Below are 15,853 nucleotides of genomic sequence, written 5' to 3' on the forward strand. Positions count from 1 at the left end.
GGCGTTACCCCCAAAAAGAATTTGACGCCTATAGTCATCGCTCACTGCTGAGTGGTTAATGAATGCTTTACAACGCTTTGTATTGATATAGTTCCTGTGATACAATGCGGAAAAAATAAATCTAATATAACTGTGAAGAAACCTATAAACAATACTAATTGATTCTACTGTATTTGGTAATATTATAGTTTGCATTTAAAATTTATTGAAGTATCTGCATGGAGCTTATATAAAACTTCTATCTTGAAAGATGAAGATTTAAAAAATATTCAGTATCATTATAAATCATTAACTCTGTTCAATTACATACCTTGTATTTTTCTATCTAATGTTACTTAAAAAATATGGAAAACAAATTAACATCTTGGCAATTTATATCTTTTAAAATACCATTTGGATCCAGTTTCATACTGTAATACAATCTATATATTAATTAAAAGAGGGTTTTAGTTTGAGTAAACAGCTGGGCTAAAAATATGGTTCAGGTATAAAATTAAAGCTCTTATCTCATAGATGATGCAACCGAGAGATTTGAGAAAGGTGCAGCAGTTTGGGTGTGAAAAAGTGTCAGATGTACAATTTTAAGTCTAAGGGACAAACATGTCAGAGTCCCTCCCTGGGTTAACTTTAACCCGAGCAACTTTTTTCAGGTTTTGCAGTTACGGCAGTGATTCCCTGCCAAGTAAAAAAGTCGTCGACCAACTACATACATATACAGGAATCAGAGTTGCCAATTTTTGATGGGCGATTTCTCCACCTTCCAAACATCTGAAGTAATTCCAAATAACTCGTTTGAAAGAAAATTGTTTTCTTAGGTAGTGTGCAAAATTTCAAGATCTGCTGTAATGCGGTTGTCAAAATATAAGCAATTGAAAAGTGCAAAACTCTCCAAAAAAAAAAAAAAAAGCTGTATTTTCTTATCTGAATTGCTTTTTGTCCATTGACTTATTGTGTTTCATGCAGGTGGACTTATCACACTGGACGGTCATGGAACAGAAAGAAATTTACACACTTTTTTCATTTTCTATGTATTTTATTGCAAATTGCATTTCGGACCTGTCTGGTACCTCATCGATCACTATATATAGATTTCAATATTCTATACAAAATTTGAATTTGGTGAGTTCATCCCGTATCATGGTGTTACACGACTGTGATTTACAAATGTACATCGCTTTTTCACCTCTACTTTAACATTATCTTCAAATATGTTTCCCTCCGCTTACAAGTATGCATTGGTTTGTTTATTTTTCCTCCCTTTCCATCTGTTAGGAAACCCTCCCAAGACTCATGTAGCTGTGTTTTTGTATTATCTTTTTATTATTTCACATCCATTTTGGTTGCAGCATTTAGAAACTGCATTTATTTTATTATACAGATGTGTTCCATGAATTTTGTTTGGAATTTCCTTGGTTTCACCTATATAAATGTTGTATACTGTGCAACTGCACTCTAACTTATAAAGAATATTGTTTTTGTGGTATATTTTCTTCATTTTTAATTTTCCTGGATAATTGGTTATGCTATTCCAGTACTAGTAGAATGCCACTTTCCCTAATTTGCTTCTTGTTTTTTCAAATAAACCAGGTACATAAGTTATTTTAACAAAATTTTATATCTTTGGTATTTTCATTTTTCAGTTTAGCATTTTGACTGTTTCCTTCTCCTTCTCCTCCTTTTTCTTCATCTGGCACTGCAGATGCTTGCAGAGAAAAACTACTGTGTCTAGAAATCTCAGATTTTAAGCTTAAGCCTTTCTCGTTATCAGTGAGGTGCTGGCCAAACTTCTGGGTCGATAGGTCAAAGTTCACAGGGCTTTCCCATAGATCTAATCAGTTTTAATGCTTAATTTTATGCTTATATAAATGAAATTGCATGGAAACTAATGAATTTTATTTGAAATATTACTCAGAATTACAAAAGCTCAAATTTATGCAAATTAAAAATTTTTATAACAATTTGTCTAAATGGTATATTGAAAGCGTTGGGTGGCAGTGTGTTTGGGTGCCAACCGAATCATATGCCGTCATCATAAGTCTTGATTTAATATAATAATACAATTATTAAACAAAAACATCTAAAATATAGAAAAATTATGCCAAATAAAAATTTGACAGTTTAGACGAATGTCAAAATTTTTCTTAGCAGTTTTTCTTTAGTGAAGATAAGCTTGGTGCTTGGAAGCAGTACCCAAAAGATTTTTATCTGTATTATTATTTTCTACATCTCACTTCCAAATGCCAATCTTATCTTTAGTAAAGAAAAATTTTGACTATCGTCTAAATTGTGATAAATTTTTATTCGGTGTAAGTTTCTTACATCTCGGATGAGTTTGTTTGGATTACTGTAAATACTGAGGTCGATAAATGTACATTTTAGTTACTAAGACCATTGTTCTTATCACCCTCTCCCAATCCCAACTCGACCTCCCCAATCTCTCGTCTCCTTGAAAGCCTGGTCAATGCCGGACATACGAGGAAGTATAAACTTTACCTGATCATATTTTATTATCTAGATTTTAGTTTTACTGTAGTGGATATATGGGATAATATAGTTTTTAAAATCTTTGTCTATTATTTCCTGTGAAAATATGCATATATCATTTGTAACCAAAAATTGTCTTTTTAAAAACATTACTCTGAATTAACGAATTGCCTATTCGGTGTGACAAAAATGATGATTTTAGACAGAAACGTGTAATAATTGTTTTAAAATATCTATTTATGACAGAACCTCTAAGTGACATCCACTGATGGGAACGTGACCACCAAACAACAGCTGCTTTTTATTTTGTAAATGTTTTTTTCTTCAAAACATGACTGCCATTTAGAGGTGGCCTTTATTGGACATTAGACTATTAAAATTTTTAATACCAGTAATTACCAGTTGAAAGCATTAATTAAATATGTTGGTACAATTAATTAAGAAAATATTTTTAAAATAAAATTTTTTTCCAAAATATTTTATTTTTAATTAATGCAGTTTCTATTAAATTACAGAGAAAAGTGATTATTTATTTGGTACTTATAGTCCGTCTTCGTCTGTGGGAGAAAGAGGAACGCCAAGAAGAAGAAATGCAGGGTAGGAAAGAACGTTCAATGAGTAAAATATAATTTAAAAATCAAGTTTTAATAATTGGTTACTTCATTTTAGTCTAGACGATAAACCTCAAACTGCAAATGCAGCCATCGGAAGAAGCAACAGTAAAAATGATGACTGGTTATCATCTGCAAAAGACGAAGTTCCAGCGATGTCTCGAAGAAAGTCTGGTTCGTCAGATTGGTTACTGAAAGACAATGGTGCTACCAGTTCTCCGGGTGCCGGAAGGAGAAGACAGACTGACTGGTTAAATAAAGATAACAAAGAATCGTCAAATGCAATAAGCGATAAATCGGATTGGTTAAATTTTGACGGTAAAAGTCCTGTTCAGGCAGAACGGAAAAGTATTACCGATATATTTTCGGCCGATCCCAATAAAGAAAAGGCAACTGTTAGTGAAAACAGCAATCACGTTAATGTTAAACAGCCAGAGAAGAAGGAAGTAAAATTTCAGCCTGCAGATCCCATTACTAATGAAAAATCTTCTCAGCCCGCAAGTGTCGTTTCAAGTCCCGTCAAAGAGCAGAAAATAACAAGTGAGCCACAAGCGAATACTCAATCACAAGTAGCTTTACAACTTCAAAATGAAATGATTGAACAAATAGGATCACTTCAATCAATGGTAAATAATATTTTACTTTGTTTAATATTGAAGATCAATTTTGTATTACGTAATTATAATTATCAATGACTTAATTTAAACACGACACCTTCAAAATATATCTTAGGTCACAAAATTACAAATGGAAAAGGAACATCTAACAAACTCTCTCGAGAATACACAGAAAAGGCATGAAGAAGAATTGAAAATGGCCGAAACACTCAAAAAGTAATAAGAATGTTAAATTTTACTGTGGGATTTCATTCAACTTTAATGAATAATTTAAAATTTTTTTAGAGAACAACAAAACATAATGGAAGAACAATTTATTCAAAAAGAATGGAGGTATTTCTCGTTATATTTTCTTTGTTGTGTATTTCAATTTATGTTTCTATAAATTGAAATTTGTTACCAAAATAGTCATTTCTAAAAAACAGAATGAAAGAAGATTACGAAGAAAAACTTAAGAAGCTCGAAAGATTGGTAGAAGAATTGAAAATAGAGAAAAACGAATTTACCAAAACTCAGAAAGAGAAGTATGAAGATGCAGAACTCAGTCATCGTAAAGAAGTACAGAGGCTTAAAGAATTACATGAGTAACTAAATTTTTATTAATTTGAAACAACCAATTCATTTGTTCATATATAAATGTTTTACTTTTCTAGTCGCGCCGTTGCCGCAATGAAAGAAGAACATGAAGAGGCTCTGGCACGATTGAAAGAATTAAAAGATCAAGAAGTCGAAGCCATTTCTAGCACACAGTCTTACAGCAAGTAAAAATTATTCTAGTTAAAGTTATAAATTTGTAAAATTAATGCCATGTCTTAAATGTTTAATTCTTTGTAGAACAATACAAAATTTAGCAGAACAATTAGAAGTGAGAACTTTAGAATTAAGAGAATTGCAGCATACGGTCGAGGGAAGACATCAAGATGCATTAAAAGAAAGACAAATATTACTCGACACAAAAGAGAAAGATCTCAGATGTAAATACAATTTTATATTTATTAATAAAACAATTTAGAAATGTGGGGGTAAGATAAATTCGTAAAAGCTTTTTCCACATGAAATTTTAAATGTCAAGATGATTAGATTTAAATCATACAGCCATATAATCATTTAGGAGATTTAGGTTCATGCTCTATACAATATTATTTTAGTTTGATGTTTCTGAATATACAGAACAATACAAGCAAAGCAGAATAGTGATTAAATGTTAATTCTTTTAACAAGTTGGAAATAAACATACTATTTTAATGAAGGTTAACGAAACTGGTCGCGCTTTCTTTCTTTAACTTTTAGTTCTTCTTTGGATTAAATTGGATCATTATATCCAAGCTTCTTTTACATGAGAGACAAAGAATAACTTGCCAAAATTACCTGTTAATAATCAAAGGTTGTTACATATATGTAGAAATTAAATAAGCTAAAGTTAATGAATGTTTATAACGTTTTATACATTATATGCATAACAATCATTGTAAGAAATTTTAATTCTATATTATAAACTTATTTCTAGTGAGAGAGCAAAGACTACTAAGGATAAGAGAAGAGGAGGAGGAAGAACGTGTTCGCTTGCAACAATTAGTGATGAGATTAGAATCAAGACTGCAAATTCAGACAAAAGAAACAGAAGAGGTTTCTATCTTTAAAACAAAACTCGTCCTATTAGAAAAGAAATTGTAAAAATAATTTTAAAAATTTTTAGAACCGTTGGGAACACCAGAAAGAAAAGGTTAAATTAGAAGTTCAACAAAAGTCTTTAGTTGAAGAACGGAGGCAATTAGAAGAGCAGTTAGATTTGGAAAGAAGTCAACTAAAACGAGCAAAAGTAATATTAATGGTTAATTTTATTAGTATTTTTGTTTAACAGTTTTAACAAAAATATCAAACTTCAGGACTCTCTGTTACAAGAACAACAAAGATTGTACACCGAAATTGCGCAACAGAGACAACAGTTAACGGCGGAAAGGAGTCAGTTCGAATCTCAGATGAGAAAATGGCAGCAACAAGAATCCGAAAGACTTTCGGCAAAATTAAAAGTATTTTATTTCCGAATATTTGTTTTTGAGAGATTGTTTTGTATTTAAAAAGTCATACTAGTTCTCTATTTTAGGATGAGATTAACTTAAATGCTGAACGGCAGTTTCTACAAGAGGAAAAGAAACAACTGGAAATGAAAAGGCATCAATTAGAACAAGAACTGAAGAATTTACAATTGGACAGGTTAAATGTAGAAAGAGATCTTCAAAAAAATCTAATTGAACAAGAAACTACAAATAAACTCACCCTAGAACTTCAGAAAAAATCTAAAGAAGTCGAGGAAATGTATAAAGTAAGTAAATTTTAGGAATGTCAACAATAATTGTAAGTGATTTTAAAAATAAAAATGTTTTAGTTAGCTATACGTACCAGAGAGGAGGGTAAACTGGCACAAAAACAGGCTCAAGAGATTGAACTTGCAGCTAATAATCAAATAGGCGGACTGACAGCTCAGTTGGAAACAATTAAAATGAAAGAGCAGCAGCTTTTGGAGGTGAGTTAATAAAACTTTATCATCTCTATTTCTACAAATCACCCTAACAAATATCATTATATGATCTAAGGAACAATACTTTATCTATCCTCCATCCTCAGCCATTCGTTTTTAAAATAAAAACTGAGATTAAATTATTAATATAAGATATTTATCAGATTAATAAACAGTAAAATATTGGTTTTTATAGAATGCAGGACATGAAAAGAACGAGGAAAAAATAGTGTTGTTGCATTTCACATTAGTGTAAATTTTTCATAATTTTAATACATAGTAAATATTTACTAAAAACAACATTAATTCTGTAACAAAATTTTTGTCAACAGTTTCAGATAAGAATTATTGTTAGTATGTTTTTACTAGTCCCATAGTGGTATCGTAAAGTTTATAGCACTTCCCAATTCACAGAATGCTTGTTTGATTTCCTATTAAATATGTAAAAGATAGAAAATGTTTGAAAGGACAGGAAAGCATGTTAGTTATTTTTCCAAGGCTGAAAGATAAGTGCCTAAATTGCTGGAGTTGTCTGGTTACAAATTCTGACAAGTAACGCTTTTCCTATTAGGATGTAGAAGGAAAATTGGCCCCTAATTTGGGTATTAACCCTTCACATTTGCTATTGCATCCCGTACATTTATATGCAATAATTGTTTTTTTTGGCAGACACATGTTCATTGTGAAAAATGCTCTAGAAATTTTTATTTTAATATTTCTGATGCCATCTATTTTAGTGAATGCATTAAGTTACCATTTTTGGCAGAAAAATTAGTTTTATTTCAGAATCTGAAAAGTGTCTATTAAGGAAAGACAGATGGTTGACATTGGGAATTTATAGGTCTACAATTATTTCAAATTGCAGTCCAAATATAACTGAAACTTATCTTTCAGATGTAAAGAATAGATTAGCTAATAAATAACTATGTTGTAATGGCTTTTCCTTTGCATATACTCCTAAAAAAATTGTTTCATAAATAGATTTTAAAGATATTTTAAACTTTCTTTTAAAAATCAAGTTGCCATCTCAAATATAATGAGTGTTACTTTAAAGTTTGTTAAATAAATATCTACTTACCACAGTTTGAGGCATTTATATTATTAGTTTTACTATTTGAATTACCAAAAACTTAGTAGCCATTTTATGTTGTTTCCCTAAGGCAATTATTAATCAAAACAAACATTCACTTCAAAATCAAATCTCGTCGTATAATAATAATAGTTATTTGTACAACATGCAACTGTTTATATCTTACAAGTTAGTGATGTAGAGGACAGCAACAAAATTCCATGTAGAGAATTTTAATGAATAATACATTTACTGTGTATGTATGTTTTAAAGTCATTTTAGTCCATTTTTTTTCACCATTAATGTAGTTATAGAAACAAGAGATGAAAATAACATTGTTTTCACAGTTTGTTTAACCTGTACATATGATGAATGATATAAATTATAGTTCTTAAAATAAATATGCATTTAGCTTTCAATGTAGATCAACAAAATAACTGTTTTATCATCCCAATAATAATTATTACAGCAAAGGTTAGCATTAGAAGAAGAAAAGAAACTAATACAAAGCAAAAAATCTTTTATGCTGTGTGCTAATTGCAGAGTGGCTATAGGAAATGCATTTCCAGGTAACTTAGCTTTAAGTATTATTATTTACTCTATCTAATAAAAATAATGATTTATTTTTTTGTTAGCAATTTATACCACAACTTATTTTCCAAACAAAAGGACGTCCACTCCAAATGTAACTGAAAGATCCATCAATGACCCGAATATGTTAATGTGGAAAATTAATGCACAGAAAGTAAGAAGATTAAAAAGATTTGGTCTATTTTTTTGTTAGTTAAATAATAAAATGTTGTCATTTATTTTTAGGATGACGAATTTCTGGAAATAGAGGGATCGTTTTTAAAATCTTTGACTGACCAAACAGGACAGAATGTGTGACACTATGTTTAATATTTGTAAAAAGTTAAATATTTAAACAAAAACTATATGTATATTTTATATAGTAATATTATCACAGTTACATGAAATGCANGGATGATGAATTTCTGGAAATAGAGGGATCGTTTTTAAAATCTTTGACTGACCAAACAGGACAGAATGTGTGACACTATTTTTAATATTTGTAAAAAGTTACTATATGTTATGATTTGCATGTTATAAGGTAGCAAGCAGTGTTTTTTTTTTACAATACACGATACAAGCCCTTCGAGTAGTTTTGTAATGTGGTAAAAGTACTGTGTGCTAACCGAGGGGGCTGAAGCAGAGAGCTTCTCCCCACTTACCGGCTTGGCTGTCAGGAAATGGCTATAGGAGGGCTAAAGGAGTGGGAGGCGTAATGAAGTCGTGATGAGATGTCGGTAGTACTTAACAAGAGTCATTAAATTAGGAATAACATATTTAATATAAACATAAAATTAATACAAATACATTAAAATTACACATTAATTCTAAACAATATGTAAGCGATAATTATAATAAATTCCAAGTTGCGACAATNAAAAATCTCCCCCCCAATCGGCGTTCTTACACTTATTACCGTGAGACACAACAAACTGTATTTCCGAGAATGGTTTTTTGAATTTTTTCAAATGATATGAAGGCCTCATGCCGAGGAGACATGAGATACAATGGAATAATACATACATATAAGAAAGACTTTGGCTGTACACAAGGTGTTTAGCCAGTGGAAAAGAGAGTTAGGGGAAGAAGGGGGGGAGAGGAGATAAACAGTAGAGAAAGGTAGGATATCTCTGAACAGCATACATATGGCTACAGTACCCTCTATGTTTGATGTTGTCGTACAGTTTTTAGGCCTTTTGGGGTGCGAACACCAATGATTGAGTGCTGTCACAAATAGCTAAGTGTAGAAGTTAGTGTCAAGTGGCTGTTAGTAGGAAGACTTACATCTACTTAATACTAATAAAACTGAATGCGAGCACGAATCTTAATACTACTTAACAGCTAGACAGACAGCACAAAAAAAAAAATGAACATGAGAGCAAACTAGATTAGATGAATGGACCGACAGAAGACAAACAAGCAAGACCCCCAAAAAAATTTTTTTAAACATTAACTAACCTATTCTGAATTTTCTAATGGTAGCTGTTTATGTGCTTATTAAGTAACGTCTCTTCAATCCGAAAAAAAACTTCCAGTAGACTACCTCACAGCCAATTCAGGTTATAAAACTCCTTTTATTGCTTTTTTACAGATGCATTTCGAGCCAGGTTAACTTTCTAGCTCCTCTTCAGTGCTTAAGAGTCTCCATAGGTTACAATGGCTTAATTTCACACTTATATGGTACTATTACACTTTTACGGTACTTTTAGTCATATTTACATAGTGTAATAGTACCATATAAGTATGAAATTAAGCCATTGTAACCTATGGAGACACTTAAGCACTGAAGAGGAGCTAGAAAGTTAACCTGGTTCAAAATGCATCTGTAAAAAAGCAATAAAAGGAGTTTTATAACCTGAATTGGCTGTGAGGTAGTCTACCGGAAGTTTTTTTTGGATTGAAGAGACGTTACTTAATAATTAACCCTTTGGTGAACGCACTTTTCAGAAGCTCACGTGAGGGCACATCGCGACAATTACACCGCATATGTAATATTACTTGCTTTAAGTCAATAATTAATTGTTGTTTTGAAAATATGAGTCAGATATACCAGAAAATTAATTTTATGACATTTTAATGAACAAATTGGTTATAAAATATTTAGATAATAAAAAAAAGTTACTTTATATTCATGTGATGTTTACCTTCACACATGGCACACACAATCACTATATTCTGATGCTTTTTGCAAGTATTTCTACCCATTTCTGACAAATTGATTTTTTCCTATTGTTTTTGTGTATGCCACAAATAAAACAAATTCTAGGTTTTTGCTGCTACTTTGGATTGTTCTTTGTTTCCCTTATATTTTTCAAAAATATAGACTAATATAAATTTAAAAATTTATAGAAACTTACGACAGTATTAATTTAATACAGTAGACCCCCTATAACGCTTAGATACATTCCACTTTATGAGAATTTTACGTTATAGGAATCCTTAAATACATGAGCCAATCACAGCCCGACACGTGTGAAGTTTACGGACTAAGGCTGTTTGAAAGGTTTTCTTCTATAAAATTAACCGATTCTAGACTAATTTGACTCAACATTTCCAAACCACATATAATTTTTTGGGAATAATCCGTATAAACTATGCTATAAACAAAAAATTGTAGGATTACTTACCGAGTGTGCACNTCGTTGGATTTTGTCCGGGTGTTGCCCGAGGATGTCTGTGACAGTTCTAACCTTTTCTAATAAAGTTCTTTTTTGTTACTGTTCGTGTTTGCCTGCTTAATGTTAGATCTAAACATCAGTAGGACAGAATGACAAAGACCTTTGGAGACATCATTAATAGAAATAATTTTATGGCCATTGAATAAGAAATGTTTCTTTCACAAGAAATGTATAAAATTAGTGCTGTATTAGACTTATGGTACCTAATTTACATACTGTACAGACGTTAGCAAACTCAATTTACCTGCCTAAACTTTCCGTAGCGTAATGCTGGACAGCGGAAAGTAGTTCGGCTGGTCATCCACTATTGGTCCAGATTCGACCAATCTTGTCACGACACGAGTCGGCGACGACGTTTTACGAGTCCCTTTATACGAATACTGCCGCAATTTTTTTGCTACATTATAGGAATTTCCGTTATAGGGGGAGTCGACTGTATATTTATTTAATAAACTTGCAAATATTGACTTACTTTATTAAAAAAAATTAAACACACATATATAAAAGTATACCAATATTTTAGTTACATGGCAGGGTGCGTAGCGGCAGTTACAACGCAAATGAGGTATTACTTCATTCAAAGACCAGTAACAACTAAATGGTTAGTATAACTGACCCAATTTCATAAACATGTTTTGTCTTGTATTATGAAGAGAGAATACTATGACGAACTTCTGCAATAATTAAGTACAATGTCAAACAAAAGACTATCTTTATTTTGAGGCAATTTGCCGCGGGCGCATTCACCAAAGGGTTAACTAACCTAATCTAACCAGAAAACACACTAAGAGTCCCTAATCTAACTTGCACCAACTAGGACCAACTTAAACTAACTGAATTTAAACTGAAAAAGAAGACAGAAAATAGGAATTAAATACAAAGTTGAAAGGCAGCTATATATTGACAATTGAAACAAAGCAAGGGAAAGCTAATTGCCATCTGTGCCCCCAGAGTGAGTGCTCTCAAGAGCCCCCTAAAGGATATGAATCCGAGTAGATGACAGAACATTGTGTGAATGAGTTGGTGTGGGTTGCAAGGCCAGTTGTACCCTTCAAGAATAGCAGTTCTCATTAAACTAGTCCTAATGTGATGTACGTACTGCAGTGAAAAACTAAGAGAAGTGGTGTTTGGTCCTCCTGAATACCACAATCGCATTGTGGATTGTCCCCAAGGTTAAATCTATGCAAGTATTGCTTAAAGTTAGTGTAAGTAGCTGAGTGAGGATGTAACTAGGGTAAAAGTGACAAAGAGTTGCAGTAGTGTCAACCTTGAGGATGAAAGCGTAGGTGAGCCTATCAGTGATGTCACAATCCTAGCTGTCTTGCCAGAGAATGAAGATTTGCTTCTTGGCATGATTGTTGATGTACGAGATAAGAATGTAACTGGAAGTACTAGTGACTGAAGACTTTGCAGCTTGTTTGCAAGACGGTCAGTGGTCTCGTTGCTGAGAACCCCTACATGACCCAGGACCCATTGGAAATCTACTCTAATGTTGTTAAGTGTATGAGATGGAGGAGTTTTAAGCAGCCATCAGACTTTGCAATCCTATGTAAAGCTACCCTACTGTCAGAATAAATGCAATAGTATAGGTAGTGTCTTGTGTCTTTCCTGCTCCTAATGTGAATTAAGTTCATATAAATAGCTAAAGTTTCTGCCTGTGCTATTGAGCAGTGTGTAGCTAGATGGAAGTAAGCATTGTGAAGCTTGTGGCCTAAGTCAGACTAAACTACAAAACTGGCACCCATCTTGGAACTATCAGTATATCCTAAACATGGGATGATCACCTGGATCTTTGAAGTAAACTTCGGACGAACTGGTGGCAGGGGTGGTGATCGTAAGTCGGGAGGGTATTTTTGCCAATGCTAAATTTTTTGATATCATTGATGAAGGTCAGACTGAGGGGAATCTCACCTACTCTAATTCTAAAAACCCTGTATTATTCCATTAAAAGTTCCACTTTGAAATGGCCATAAAAGAAAAACTACCAGACAAAATGTTATCAAAGTTGGTAATAATTTACAGGAAATCATGGGATTTTATTTTTTACAAAAAAAAAAAAAAAAAAAAAAAAAAGCTCAAACTCACCACCAGCAGGGAATGGCGCTGTATGCAATATTGTTAAATGAAATAAGACATCAGTTGAAAATGTTTTTAATCATTTCTAAAATGTGTTACAAAGCATGTTCAATGTGGTGTTCACCATTTTCTGAAAGCAAGTTAAATTGCATTACTGTGTTCTCAACAGCAGCTCTTAGCATATGAGGAGGAATGTTACAGACATGTCGATGTATCGCATTTTTCAATCCTGTCAAATTGTTTATGTTATCACCATAAACAGTGACTTTGAGCTAACCTCATAGCCAGAAGTCACGGGGGTTGAGACCTGGTGACTGGGTGGTCAAGAAATGGGAAAGTGTTGGCTTATAATCAGGTCATCTGTGAAACATGGACCAATGTGAGGTGGAGCCCTGTACTGCATAAGAATCATGGTGTCTAAAATGCCACATTGCATACAGTGCCATTCCTCACTGGTGGCGAGTTTTGAACTAGTTTTTTTGCAGAAAATAAAATCCCATGACTTCCTGTAAAGTATTACCAACTTTGATAACATTTTGTCCAGTAGTTTTCCTTTTATGGCCATTTCAAAGCAGAACTTTAATTATAAAGACCCTGTATATTGCTTTTATCCCTTAATACCATTTAATACTTAGTCTAAATAAATACACACACATACATATGGGCTTATCATGCCAATGAACAAGATTAATTCACAAATTCTTTAGTGATTATTAATAAAATTCTACAATAAACTAGGGTTCTTTCAACATGTATGTAAAAAAGAACACTCAAAATGCATTTCGGACACAATAAATAATCCCTCTTCAGTCGGCATTTGTACATCATTATAAAATACATTAAAAGGCCATTGTAAACATGATGTTAAGATTATAGAAGGATTAATTATAAAATCATTAATTAAATACACAAAGTACAAAATTAAGAAATACAACAAAAAAAGAAAAAAATGGTAAGTAGGGGTCATAATGACCTTGAGTGTTAATAATTGTAACAACAGATATTTCATTAAGAAATGTAATAAATTAGTAAAACATTGTGATATATCCAGTCTAAAGGAAATAACCAATTGGAAGAATAAAGTAGTAGTAAATAAATCTAATGTTTGTATACCTAAGAAATTAAAAGAATTGTTAGTGAAAGGATTAGATTACAATGCTCCAATATATATGCCAAAATCTAAAATAGCAGTGGAATTAGAGTATATTATTGATAATATTAATGGAATAGAGGAATAAAATTCAGAATATTGTAAAAAAATCACAGAAAATACCTCTAAGTATAAAAAGGATATTAAAGATTTAAAAGAATTTATAAAAAGAACAATAATCTAGTAGTTTTAAAAGCTGATAAATCAAAAGAGTATAATAAACAGCAAACCCAACCACACGTTGTTGTGGCTCAAAATGTATCTATTATAAATGTATAACACTTCCCTCGTGGGGGGAATTTAGAAAAATCCCTTCTTAGTGTACATTCTCTTGACGTAATAAAACGCAATCAAAAACGCAAAAATCACATCTAAAATAGTATAAATAGAAGCAGAGTTCTTTACCGTAAGCCTTAATCCTGTCTATCTCCCCTAGTGGGGGGGATTTCGACACGTATATTATATAAAAACACATGCGTATTCGAATGCAACATTGTGTCAAAGTTTCAAAGGAATCGGAAGGAACAAACGAACATCAATTTTTATTTATATAGATAGATAGATGATGATCTGCTTTAGTTCATCCTCACAGAAAAGCAAACTAAGGTCGTCGTACTCGTAGCACCATCTGTTGGACATAAAAGCCTTAATCTAGATGATATCATTTAATTTATATGAATGTTTACCGGAATAATATACAGCTTATGTCCACCCTGAAGTTCCATTCTAAATATTGGTGAAAGAATTTTAGAAATCGGATGAGTGGTTTCGGAGATAACCCCTACATCCAAACTTACAAACGTTACCTCTTTATAATATTAGTATATATTTAACATTAAATAGTAAAAATAACAAAAATAATAAATTTTACATGATGATTTATATGCTGAATTAATTGTAGATCCTACAGAGAAGATTAAAAAGGATTTAAAAAGTAAAATTAGAAAATAAAATGATAACTTATTACAATTAACTGTGAAGATCGGCTTATTGATTTGGTACAATTTGTGTTAATAAACAATTATTTCCAATTTGATGGCAAATTTTATACCCAAACAAGCGGTATACCCACAGGATCAGTTATAGGCCGGTATCGGCAGAACTGAGTATGGTCAGCATCCAGGGGCAGATCTACTTAGGGACTAATAGGGCTTAAGCCCTGGACCCCCTAGTGTCAAGGGCCCACAAAAATTGAATTATCACCATAAATTTTTAATACTTTTTCATTAACAATGAGCACTTATCATATAGTAAAAAATAGTTAATAGGTTAGGTTTGGTAAAAATGGGGCCCAATTGGACGTAATAAGCTCTAGGCCCCAAAAAACCTAGATCTGCCCATCGGCATTGATAAATAATATAAAAGGTATAAAATTCTGTAACAAGTATGGAGATGATTGTTACATTCTGTATAATAGGGATGAAATTAATCCTAAAATTTTGTTGAATATAGTTAATAATTTAGATAGGAACTTAAAGTTTGAAATAGAACAAAAAAACAATAAAGTCATTTTTAGATGTGTCGACATTAAGAAAATCTATTTCAATAATAGTACATAAATATAAAAAAATCATGTGACATAATAAAATATAATACATATAATTCGGCTGTTGCTAAGCATTGTAACTTTAAGGGATGCAAAATAGTGAGACTCAATAAAAGCAGTAAAATATGAAACATGCTAAAAAATGGAAATACTTTGAACATAGAAATTTTAAGTCAAAACAGAAAATAAGAATTAATGACAATTTGGGCGCAAGAGTACATGTAGAATGGTATGACTTTACTGATAAGAGCAAAAATAAATAAAATAATTAATGACGTAATAGTTGGTGACACTTGAAGTGTATAAATATACAAATTAGCCATAGTGCTCTAGTGGTGGGAGTGCATTGCATCGGCACAATTAATCAATTGTGTTGTAAGATGTTTCTGTCGATTTGGTCGAAGTGTCTATTGTGAGTGTATGTCCATTGCTTTACATATATAGTACTTTAATTATAGAAATAGTAATTTTGGTAATTTGTATTAGTGTTCCAAGGGTAAGAAGTGATGATTGTGAAATTATTATACTGGTTGA

The 15,853-nt window shown here is 31.9% G+C and overlaps 2 protein-coding genes across 5 annotated transcripts in view; one reads left to right on the plus strand and one right to left on the minus strand.

Moving 5' to 3' along the window:
- Nucleotides 1–8,279, plus strand: part of LOC111630997 (fas-binding factor 1 homolog) — a 22,092-nt gene extending 13,813 nt beyond the window's left edge. For both annotated transcript variants that reach the window (XM_023375180.1, XM_023375188.1), the window contains exons 7-21: nucleotides 3,000–3,081; nucleotides 3,154–3,721; nucleotides 3,828–3,928; nucleotides 3,998–4,045; nucleotides 4,138–4,296; nucleotides 4,366–4,473; nucleotides 4,547–4,686; nucleotides 5,220–5,338; nucleotides 5,409–5,531; nucleotides 5,599–5,742; nucleotides 5,817–6,035; nucleotides 6,099–6,236; nucleotides 7,769–7,868; nucleotides 7,935–8,044; nucleotides 8,116–8,279. In XM_023375180.1, coding sequence (XP_023230948.1) covers nucleotides 3,000–3,081; nucleotides 3,154–3,721; nucleotides 3,828–3,928; nucleotides 3,998–4,045; nucleotides 4,138–4,296; nucleotides 4,366–4,473; nucleotides 4,547–4,686; nucleotides 5,220–5,338; nucleotides 5,409–5,531; nucleotides 5,599–5,742; nucleotides 5,817–6,035; nucleotides 6,099–6,236; nucleotides 7,769–7,868; nucleotides 7,935–8,044; nucleotides 8,116–8,187 — 2,231 coding nt within the window. In that variant the 3' untranslated portion in view covers nucleotides 8,188–8,279. The remainder of the gene's footprint in view (nucleotides 1–2,999; nucleotides 3,082–3,153; nucleotides 3,722–3,827; nucleotides 3,929–3,997; nucleotides 4,046–4,137; nucleotides 4,297–4,365; nucleotides 4,474–4,546; nucleotides 4,687–5,219; nucleotides 5,339–5,408; nucleotides 5,532–5,598; nucleotides 5,743–5,816; nucleotides 6,036–6,098; nucleotides 6,237–7,768; nucleotides 7,869–7,934; nucleotides 8,045–8,115) is intronic.
- LOC111631037 (THUMP domain-containing protein 1-like) overlaps nucleotides 4,696–15,853 on the minus strand; it is a 16,494-nt gene continuing 5,336 nt past the window's right edge. For all 3 annotated transcript variants that reach the window (XM_023375227.1, XM_023375234.1, XM_023375241.1), the window contains one exon: nucleotides 4,696–5,080. The gene's annotated coding sequence lies outside the window, so the exon portion shown is untranslated. The remainder of the gene's footprint in view (nucleotides 5,081–15,853) is intronic.

Source organism: Centruroides sculpturatus, unplaced genomic scaffold (assembly GCF_000671375.1).
Source record: "Centruroides sculpturatus isolate CEXI.00-Female unplaced genomic scaffold, Cexi_2.0 scaffold20, whole genome shotgun sequence".
Classification (NCBI taxonomy): domain Eukaryota; kingdom Metazoa; phylum Arthropoda; class Arachnida; order Scorpiones; family Buthidae; genus Centruroides; species Centruroides sculpturatus.